The sequence below is a fragment of the Pipra filicauda genome, unplaced genomic scaffold (assembly GCF_003945595.2).
Source record: "Pipra filicauda isolate LSUMZ 115617 unplaced genomic scaffold, ASM394559v2 scaffold165_size2600900_pilon, whole genome shotgun sequence".
Classification (NCBI taxonomy): Eukaryota; Metazoa; Chordata; class Aves; order Passeriformes; family Pipridae; genus Pipra; species Pipra filicauda.
The window spans coordinates 556645-568205 of NW_024104162.1; the positions used below are offsets into that span (position 1 = coordinate 556645).

The window sequence follows — 11561 nt, forward strand, 5'->3', positions numbered from 1 at the left end:
CATTAATATTAAGTAAATCCCTGTAAAAGCACTCAAGTTACCTTCCCAGCCAGCCACCAAGCTGTGGTTCTCCTGCCAGAACCCCCCAAGCTGCGATTCTCCTGCTAAACCCACGCTGGTTTTGACACGTGGATACAACTACGAAACAGAGGTGTGTGCTTTTCAGGCAGTTCGTATTTGTTTTATTACACTTTTTTAACTGTTAGTATTTTCATATCTGGACATCTTGAAAGAGATTTTAGATTTACAACTTCAAAAGACACTTACAGAATTATGTAAGTCCCGATGACAGCTACTCTACTGCACTGTATACAACTTGGTTGCCCCCCTTCCATGTCCTGCTCCAAACACAGCTCCAAACAAGTGAAAGTCTGAGATTGATGTTCATATGCAATCTGCAGGAAAGCTCAGTATATGGAAAAAGAATAAGTGATAATTTGCATTTAACTATTTCAGGAATCAAGAAGAGCATACACAGAACTATACATTTTATCATTTTATTAGGAATAATTCCAAGTGGGTTATGAAGAAACTAATCCATTGAGTTTGATGAATTTTCCAAAATTTCCTTATGAAGATATGTTCACCAACAAACAGTAAAACTTCAGCAGAACTATTATACACTGGGCAAAAATAGTCAGGCTGATACCAAAAAGCAACATGCAACATAAAAAAAATGATACAATATAAAGGAAGACAATCTGCTGAATATTAAAAACAACCTCAACATGAGCTCTTCGCAACCAGCACAGAACTATTCTACCCATCAAATCCAATTCACACAAAGGCAAGTTGGGCTGACAGAACCCAAGGATTAATAAATGTTCCTCAGTGCAGTAGATTTGTATAGTGTTTTAGAGCATTTCCTTGGCTTGGGACAAGCAATATTAGGAAATCTTTTTGGCAAGGGAGAGAAATAAATACATACGGAATGCTACATTTTTAAATCAGCAGACTGTCTGAGGAATGAAACAGGGCATCAGTAAACTAAGAGTAGCAGGGAGAAAAAAAATTAAAACATTAATTTATTGGGGCTCAAAAAGAGTATTCAAAACAGATCTTAAAGATGTCACAATAACTATATTCAGGCATTTAGGCTAACAAGGGGAATAAAATCAGAAGATACACTTTTTCCAAGTTAAGGAGATTTTTACCCAAGCATATTGCTACCTTTGCAACATGTAGCTCGGTAAACAATAATTGGCAACAAAATAAGTTGAAACGCTGTAATATCCTGCCCAAATATCAGTTCCAGATACTGTAATAACCAAGATGCAAACTAATTTTGTTGTAACAAGCCTAGACCACTTATATCAAACATGTCCCTGGTGAAAGAGTCATCCAGTCGGAGTTAGCGTTTTGAGAGTTCATTTGACAGCCAGTCAAGTCCCTCATACAGACCAGTTCCTTGTGTAGCACAGGTAGCCTGGACATACCACTGTTAATGCAGAACACAAACAACAGTTCAAGTTAAATACTGACAGAATGCAAGCAAAGTTATGACAGTACGTGACACTCAGATACACCCTCTTCAGTGTTCTTATAATACTGCTAGCACTAAAATAGTGTTCTTTTAAACACTGTTTTTGTGCCATAATATCGAACAGATGGTATTTTTAAAAGTTTTGAAAATTACATATAGAGTAGATGGGGTTCAGACATTACCCAGAATCTCAAGGGTTTGCCTACCAAATGCTACAACGCAGTTTAAGGCATCAAAAAACAAACACAGAACATGCATTTGATTTATATGCTGAAAACTAGCTTCAGAAGATACCTAATTTCCTTCTATCTTTGCAGAGGTGAGACTGCAGAATGCATTTGCTCCCCCAGAATACTAAATACTGAGAAAGCCCACCATATACTTTGTCAAACGTTGGACAGCTGTATTTCAGTGACAGACTGGAGTATTTGTGTGTTTTCAGAAAAAAAGTGAGAAACGAAACACCTGTGACAGCTGTGCACACTGCATTATGCTTCTGAATCACTTATTTAGGACAAGGACTTTATGCACTCTGAAGTTTAATGGCAGGTATGTGCATCTTTCTACAGAAAGAGGTGAAAACTTGAAATTTGTGTTTATGATATATAATAGAGGAAGAAAAGAGTTCAGCACTTACAGTTCTGTTACGCAGAGACTGAAGACCTAGTTTATCTGTCATTTCACTGATTGCCATGGCATTTGGCAGATCCTGTTTGTTTGCAAACAGAAGCAGCACTGCATCTCGCAGCTCATCCTCCTGAAGCTAACAGAGAGACAGTCATGTTACTAAATTACCTCAGCTCAGTCCTTCGGTTACTTTGACAAACACTAAAGAAATCTAAATACTGATTTAAGGGTTATAAACATTTTCATTCTTGCTCCTGAAGTCACCAGTAAGTATGGAGTGAAATTTAACTAGTACCCAAACAGAACTTCTATGATTAAGGAAAAAATCTTTCAATAGTTTAAATTTATGGACACCTTTCTTCTGAAATTCTCTAGCACCAATCTGTTTTTCCATTTTTATTTAGGTTTTATGAAGGCAAGAAAGGTTCTGTCACATTAGTAGTTCTGAACAGAGCTGAAGTTACAACTCGGTACACTATGTGACCCAGAATTACCAGGTGAATACAATATGCACCGCATAAATTCCCTAAAATTTTAAAATCCTAAAGCTTTTAGGAAGCTGACAAACATCCAAAAATATGACAAAGTAAGTCTAACAAAGGTACTTCAGAAGATATCGACATTTACCATTTTCTGCAGCTCTTCTGCCGCTTCCTGGATTCTCTCTCTGTCATTGCTGTCTACCACAAAGATGAGGCCCTGCAGGAAGTTAAGAAGGTTTGTACTATTTTAAATCCCCCAAAATACTCATGTTGAATATTGTGATTGTCTCCTCTCTTAGGTAAGAAAATTTGACAGAAATTTCTGTTTAAGCAACACAAGATGTGTGTCAGGACAACTACCAAAGAGTCAACTTCAAAATAAAGCTAGGAAAAAAAAACTCAGCAAATTTCATAAGTCAGCTCTCCCCCTCCCTTGTCACTCATTGTATTGAGAATCACAAGTGCTTCACCAGCTCATATTTCACTGAAAAATCCCACACCCTTAAAGTAATGAATGCCTGAATTTGTTTAAAAAAGTTTGTACCAAACAGTATTTCTAATGGCATCTCTGTTATTCAAGTGTCCTCCTTATGCACACTATTTACTCTTAACACTTCAGTCTGAAAACCTTACTTTTATCATTCTCTTCAAGGAAAGAGAATTATCTTTCAAAAGAAGTATTTAGTAATAGGACAGTTATTCACAACAGTATAGTGGTAGGTCCCTTTTGTCAATCCAGACCTCTCTGTTTTTCTGCACCAATTATGTGCGTCATGCTGCACACAAGTTACATGGAAACAATTCTATATTCAACACAAAAAAACCCAAAACAAACCCACTCCAAAAGTTTTCTGATACTAACAAGCAACTTACCTTACCACTTGTGAACCAAAGGAAAAATCACATTTATGTCACCAAAACTGACAGCAGTCACCACATCCATGTGAAGATGACATTTGTTAATCAACTGATAACAAGATCTTTTACCATATTTTAGACATTCAGCTTACTAAATACACTGATTTAGTACAGTAAAAGCTGTGTACTTTAAGGCTGGCTACGAAAAAAGAGGATGTAGAAGGGTTTTTAAACAGTAATATGTTTTATGCATAACCAATGCCTGTTCAAACAAATCAAAGCACGGATACAGCAAAGCTGAAGAGTTCCTCACAACAAACCAGTTGCTCTGGCACATTACAGAACTCTGGGAGATCCTAAAGCACTTGATCCTTGCCAGCTACACTCACAACTAGGCCTGAAGCCTTCAGGGTAACAAACTAGCTTCAACTGAAATAAAATCTGGGTACCCTCAGAACTTGCAGGAGGTAGTGCAGAGCCTTTCTGAAAGAAAGAAAACAACTTTCCATATATATTCTACAGAAGACAATGAGGCTTCACAAAACAGCTCTTTAACTATTGTCATCTGAGAACTCTTACCTGCGTGTTTTGGAAATAATGCCTCCAAAGAGGTCTAATTTTATCTTGACCACCGACATCCCAAACTGTGAAACAAATGTTTTTATATTCTACCGTCTCCACATTAAAACCTAAAAATGAAGGAGTTAAGTAATTAGAAATAGTTAATGCTAGTGTTAAAATATAATTCTAACCATGTTAAAGATAGACACTTCCTAAGTTACACTTCTCCCAATTATGCATAAAACAGCTTATCAGAACTGAATTGGTAGATCATAAGAAAACTGACTGAAGGGGGGAAAAAACCCATGGATCACTTAAATCCAAGTGGTTCAGCAAATCTTTCAGCCACAAACTGTGAGGCTTGGGGTGTTTAGGGGAAGTACTGATTCCTGTACTGCTGAGCATCTGCTGCTGGCCACTGTCAGGCACAGGATTCTGGTCTAGGTGCATCTTTGGTGTGACAGTTACGTTATGTTACGTTTATGGCAGTGCCAGACAAGCCCATGTTTCTCTTCATTCCAGCAAAGACAGCAAATCCCTACACTCTTCAGAAACCTTCCTCTACAACATAAACTTAGAATAACAACAACGAAGACATAAGAATTGGTGATCTTACCGATAGTGGGAATTGTGGTGACAATCTCTCCTAGTTTCAGTTTATAAAGAATGGTTGTCTTACCAGCAGCATCCAAACCAACTAGAAGGAACAGAAAAACTGATTTAGTTCACAGTATTACCTACAACCTGCTAAGTTCAAAATATGCCATTTTACATGCACAGTATTAGGGTTTTTTTCTGAGAATAACTTTTCAAACACTCTTAACTCTTTGTTGATAAACTACTTTATGTTTTTCCCCATCTCCTCTACCCAGCACTGAGAGACAGAACAAGCTCAATAAAACACTTCCATTCACAACCCATACGCTCACAAGTTTCTGGGCACCTTCCTAAGTATTTGTGTTACTTAATTAAGCTTTATCATTCACTTTAAAAGTTTCTTCTGTGTAAATAAGGAAGAATTTAAAAGCCCAGCAACCATCTACAAGCAGCACACCGTGTCTAACTAATCACACATTTGCTACTTCACACAAGTTGGGGAAGGCCTCACTTACTCAATCTTCAGCTAAGGCCAGTTCCACAGGCACCTGGACCGATTGGAGCTGGCACTGTCCATGGAAGACTCCTCTGTGTCCCTCATTCCAGTCTCTCATCCCTTTGCTCAAACATTTCTTTAGCACTGACAGAACCACACACACCAGGAAACTCATCATCCCTCTGCCCGTACCCCAAGGGCTGTAACTCTTTTTCAAGATATCACTTCTATTCCAGGATGCTTCCATTAGGAGTCTCCACTGTTGATCTTTACAAAAGAACTTCTGCACTTATATTTGCTTTTCTGTTTCTACAACAAAACTTATGTTTGCTGCTTTTCAATGTAAGTCTGTCACCCTTAAAAAAATAAAATAAAATGAAGCCTCAAAGACATTTTTGGAGACATATCACCAACACTGCAAACATATACACTGTAGTTCCCTAAAACTGTTTGTCCAATGGCTTATTGTTATGCATTTCAGAACACATAAGTGCAACTCAAAATACAATTCCTCACATTAGAATGCAATACCTAGCACATAAGCACCTACACAAACAGCACATAGTAAACATCACAGCAACAGTTTGAATAAAATGCCTATTTGTGAAACTTAAAGCATTCAGTAAAACTTTGCCCAAACCAAAACATCCCCCCACCAAAGAATTAATTAAATAATACTTTCACAAGAAACCAAATTTTTATCCTTGTTTGATATGGATAACAGACATTCTTAAGTGTTCTGAGTTAATTTCCTACTTAGCAACTGCAATATATTAAGCTTTAAGTGGTTTGATGACTTGACTATTAATAATACAACTGTTTCTTTGGCATCACAAAAAAATGGAATTCAAAATTACCTACTTATTCAGAATGAAACCAAACTTTTGAAAAACCTCATCCTTCTCAAGACACAAACTGCTGTTACAGCAAATTAATTAAAAAAACCTATCTATAATTGTCCTATATTCTGATAGTGTGCAGAGGATTAAACATGCCAATGCAGTTTCTTTGGCAATGTCACTGCATGTTAAAAAAATAAAAAAAAGTTGTTCTAATTGTTAATGTCATGAGAGCATGAAAGGAAAGGGGCGGGGGGGGAAATCTACCACCAAAACCAAAGCTCCTTGAGGGGTAATGAACTCCCCAAATGTTCAAATGAAAATTTAATGGTTTTAAGTTTGCTATTGTCTAAGTGCTGGTCTCTTTTAGAACCACACACAAGCATGAACAAAAAAAGATACGGTGCAGCAGAGGTTTCACAAGAGCTTGCAAGTCATGAAACTTGTAAATGCCAGCACTTCCCCCACACCAGTGAAGTGTCAGGTCATCTTAGAAAACCCTCTAAGCCAACCCCAGAACCCTCAGATACTCCATCTATGCTGCAAACCAGTGTTTTTAATAGCACGAGGCCTGAAGCCCAACACTATTTTTACACAGTTTGGCCTCAAGGAAGCCTTCGTAGGATGCCTGGATCTTGATAAGAAAACATAATGCCTGTTCATAACATGTGATCATTTTCCAGTAAATTAAGACTGTTTAATGAACTACCAAATTAAAGTTACACCCACTCAAAACTCTTCTTTCATTGCTCCCACCCACCAAAGAAAAACCCCAGTTACCAGTAGAACAAACACTGACAAGATTTGTTAAAATCAGCAATGCAAGAAAGATGGCATTGTCTACACAAAGGGTTTGAGTGTATTTGGGGTTTATACTAACTATACAGATAAAGAAAAAAGCTAATCTCATTTCAAAGAATGTACACAGGGTAACAAGAACCGTTTAGAGATATGATTCAGAGCTAAGAAATTAGAAACTAGTCAGGAATTTTAAACCACTTGCTCAATTAAAAAAATATTGTCCCAGTTACCCACTCTACTCTTGTGCCAGGACCCAGCAACACTTCAGTGGTGCTGGCAGAAGGCTACACTACCTATGTAAGCACAAAGCCCAGAGACTTTGCTTAAATCCACTCTTACTCACAGCCCTGATTAAGCTGTTGGACTTTGCACTGAGCCAGGCTGAGTGACTGGTTGTGGATAAGTGTTTTCTTCTTCTGACACTTGAGACAGCAGCTGAACTGAGGGAAGGAAACTTCTGCAAATCACTGTGACCCTACTTGCAAAAACTGCCTCTTTTGGCCAAACTACAAATGCTATAAAGTCTAAACAAGCAAGTCATAAGAAGCATAGTCTCCATTCATATTTCTTACTCCAATTTGCAATTTACCATCATTTTTAGAACAAGACATTTCAGAGCATTAAATCACATTTAATCTTTTGAGCTGGTAGGAAATGTAACTACTGCTTTTAGTAGTCCAAGAACGAACATGTTTACATTTGCACTGGAACAGTAAATGTAAATCTATGAGCTACTTCCACATCATAAACTTCATCAAGGTTAAAACCTACATCTTAAATCCCCAGATAAAGTAAACTTCCTATTCTACATTTTCACTGATTCTACTGCCTGACCATTGCCAAGGTGTAAGAAACTCGATGCAGGGTACAATGTCCAGCAGTTATACTGCAAAGATTACAATAAAGTACAAACGGGAAGCAAAGACTTGTACTTGCAACCATTTATCTTTAAACTGAGTCAAACATCCTTTTCCTCTAGCTGGAGAAAAAGTACCTACGATGCTTTCAGGTGCTGTTGAAATCACTGTGGTTCTGAGCCCCTTACTGCTCTGTGTTTTATTCACAGTCTGTCAGTTGTGTTTCTAAATCTCAAGCTTCCAGTTTGCTTGTCCTGGGGAACATCCCCCCAGCCACATCATATTCCAACTTCCAACTTTGATCACTGGTGGCTGAGTATGAAGCTGCCTCTGTTATCGCAGCACAGAACTTCATATCAACTATAGAAAGCCAACAGCAGGCAAACCAACAGAGGAATAACCCCCCCCAATAAAAAAACAATTAAATGGTTATGATCTGTACAGTGACACAACTCCCAAAGAATCAGACATTTTTCCTCTGATGGATTTAATAATTACCTTTGCACTTGAAGCTCCTGAGGAGGTATTATGTCAGTGAACACTTGCACAACCACACCAAGACACAGAACACTAAATTATGATACTGAAAAGTGCACAATGAATCAATAACTTTTTTTTTTTTAAGCACAAGAAACCATGAATGAAATGTTTCACAGCCAGGTATGTGTAGGATTAGGACTCTTAATGCCCTGGTTGCCTAATCTGACTTTCAGTCATTCAATCCTATCCTGCAGCTCTTTCTTTTCCCTCGTGTTACTCCCATTACACTCCAAATGCCTGATTTTTTCTTCCCATTTTGAAAAATACTTAATTATACATGTGCATTTTTTTAAAAAACAAAGTTTCAGTAACAGTATAACATTAAATGTCCACCTTTTATCATCGATGTAGTTGGAGAACAAAAAAAAAAAATAGTGTTTGCTGGTGGCAATGGTCCCTGATGAGAAATACTGAAGTTCTGCAGAACTCAGTAACACAAAGTCAGTTTGAAGAGCTAAACTAATTCTAATTTATCTTTGATTCTGCAGAAACAGAAGAAAGCTGTGAAAAGGAAGTTAGAATTATAAATTAATCATCTGTTGGTTATCAACTCACTCATAATATTTTTTCCCCTAAATACCTCACCCCATAAAGTTACTTCTTCATTGGTATTTTACATGTGAAAACTTAAATGACTGGCCTTGTACAGCTCATTTTCAGACCATACACTGAAAACTATCACCTGGAGGAAAAGTTTAACTCAGTCCCAGAGTTCATTCAGACATCTCTCCTCAAAGTGCTGATATATGACACAGAATGCTATCAAGAGCTTTTCATGTTACAGATACACATAAATTATGTCATATCCAGTATAATATTCTGCTTCTAAACATCCAGTCTACATCCTATGACACACCACAACACACCACAAGTTTTAGCCTCTTAGGCTACCTAAGGAATACGGTGCTGTCCCATGCTCCGATTCTGTATTTTAATATAATGCCTTAAAATCAAAATTCTTCAAACAAACAAACAAAAAAGATTCATTTGAATCAACTGCTAGAAAGTGCACCTCCCAAACTCATCTCTAACCCAAATTTGACCTGATTACCTACCAATGAAGAAACTACAGCCTTGCAAGCTGTTTTGATCTGTATGACATTGCTTTCCTGTCTTCAGTGTTTTGAAGAACGCAACAGAACTACAAATACCACGGAAACTGCCTCGTCCTACAGTCAAGCTCATTTGGAGACTTTGCTCCATTCATTAAGAGTCACATGAAGAGTCTGGCTGCTCAAAGACAGCCAAATCACCTCCTTGAAACCAAGAGATGTACTGAGTTGTCTCGAAGACAGAAATTATGCAGGCTATTTTGCAATGGATGAGAGCCTCTAATTTCAATGAAATAACATACAATAAAAAATACTGTGTATGCAGTCAAGAACTCTGTCATCACAAAATGGATGGAGAACATGAAAAATTGTAATTAAAAAAACCTGCATTACTGTATGTCTGAGCATACCCAGGCAGCACTGAGGATGGGTGTGTGCCAGGAAGTTTCACAGTTAGAATCCAGTCCCATAGCTGGCTTTATCCAAAGGAGCACTTTATATAGTTCCTTAGGACAAGCTCCTTCAGTCAACGGCCATGAACCAAATTCCATTCAGTTTGGTAACAGAATTTGATAAAAATTTGGGGGTTAAGAACTGTTTGTACATAAAGCTTGCAGGGGTGGGTAGGTGGGTGGAAGAGGGCAGGGAAGAGCCGAAGCGGAGGAGGAAATGCCAATGCAGTATGTGCTGGCTTTGACCTTTTGAACCATAATCTGAAAGTGAGAATCTCCGAGAGACACTGGCTCCAATTATTACACAGTACGTGTCAAGGGAACGGAAAAAGTAAACCGATATGCCAAATAAAAAACTACGAGGAGACAGTAAAAATAAGCAAGCGCTGCAAGATCAACCTAGAGGGTTCTATGGGTTTGTACACGAGGTACAGGAGAATTAACGTGCACAGATGCTACACTGAAACGCCCTTTCCCAAGAGCCAGGATACAGACACTACAGCTCCCTACAGCTGCCGAAAATCGGCCATTATGCGGCCGTTCTTACGCCCCCGGCGTCGCACACCCCAGGCTTTGTCACATCCTGCTCAGGAGCCGCAGTGCCGGGGCAGGAGGGCACGGCCGGGGCTCGCTCGGCCCCGGCCCGAGGATACCGGCCCTGCCCGGCCGCGGGTCCATCTTTGTTCCGCGCGGCCCAGCGCAGGTGCAGGAGCGGGGCTGGGCCGGGGGGGGGACATGGGAATACTGCGGGGAAAAGAAGGGCAAACACAGCCCGACTCGCACCCCCTCCCGTCCCCGCTGCTCTCCCACCACCCACGAGTCCCCGGGACGGGCACAGCGCGGTGTCCGCCCCGCAGCCCGGGACGAGGCGATCCCCCCACCCTGACCCGCGGCCTCCCCTCCCGCAGCCAGCGGGACGCGGCCGTGCGGGCCCGGTGAGGCCGGGCCGGGCTCCGCGGGGCCCCTCACCCATGAGGATGCGCATCTGCTTCTTGCCGAAGAGGCGGGAGAAGAGCGAGGAGATGGTGAGGCCCATGGCGGCTCCGGCGGCGCTGGGCGGCGGCGGGGGAGCGCTGAGGGAAGGAGAGCGGGCGGGCGGGAGCGCGGCCCGGGCGGTGTGCGCGCACGGATCCCTCCGCGCGCGGGGAGCCCGGCGGCGGCGGCGAGTGCTCTGTGACCGGGGACCTCGCTCGGTCTCTGCCACGTCACGTTCGTCGCGGCCGCCCCGGCTCCAACGCGGACACGATCACGTCACGCTCGCCACATCCCCCGGCCGCGGCACCGCCCTCCGCCACACGGCCCGGGCGGGGCGCGGACTACAGTTCCCGATAGGCTCCGCGCCGCCCACTGCCCCGCCGCGCGTTGGCCGCCGCCGCGGGGCACGCCGGGGGATGTAGGCGAGCGCGCTCGCCCCGCGCGGCTTCCGGGGCACGCGGGGCACGCCGGGCACGCCGGGCGGGTGCCGGCCCCGCCCCGCCCGCGGGGAGACGGGGCACCCCCAGCCCCGGTAACGACCCGCGGCGCTGAGGGAGGGACGGCAACGGGCTCCGCTGCCGGCCCGGGGGGAGACAGCAGAGGGGCTGCCGGGGCAAAACTTATCCTCACAGAGCCCCCAAATGCAACCCTGAGACACGTCAGTAAAAAAAACCAAGCTGGAACAAACCAAGAAAAAGCAGCTCTGTGACAGACAGATTGTTATCCACTACTACTGTTTATTATTGTATTATATATATCTACTCCTATGCTATGGCTGTGATTAACACCATGGTCACTACAGGGGGCCTTGTCTTCACAGGGTGCCCAGGCCCTGACCAAGCCCTCATCTATTCGAAACGTGCTCTTTTGTGAAAGCTCTTTATTTCATAACCAGCTGTAAAAAGCCCATAGTATGGTGGTAACTGATTTGGGGCAACATT

General features: G+C 41.8%; 1 protein-coding gene across 1 annotated transcript; it reads right to left on the reverse strand.

Moving 5' to 3' along the window:
- Positions 1-481: 481 nt before the first annotated feature.
- On the reverse strand, positions 482-10904 carry ARF4 (ADP ribosylation factor 4). Its single transcript, XM_027728531.2, has 6 exons — positions 10615-10904; positions 4628-4708; positions 4030-4139; positions 2738-2809; positions 2121-2246; positions 482-1438 (listed from the first exon to the last, which is right to left on the reverse strand). The coding sequence occupies exons 1-6, from the start codon at positions 10679-10681 to the stop codon at positions 1352-1354; spliced, it is 543 nt and encodes a 180-aa protein (XP_027584332.1). The 5' UTR covers positions 10682-10904; the 3' UTR covers positions 482-1351.
- Between the last annotated feature and the right edge of the window lie 657 nt (positions 10905-11561).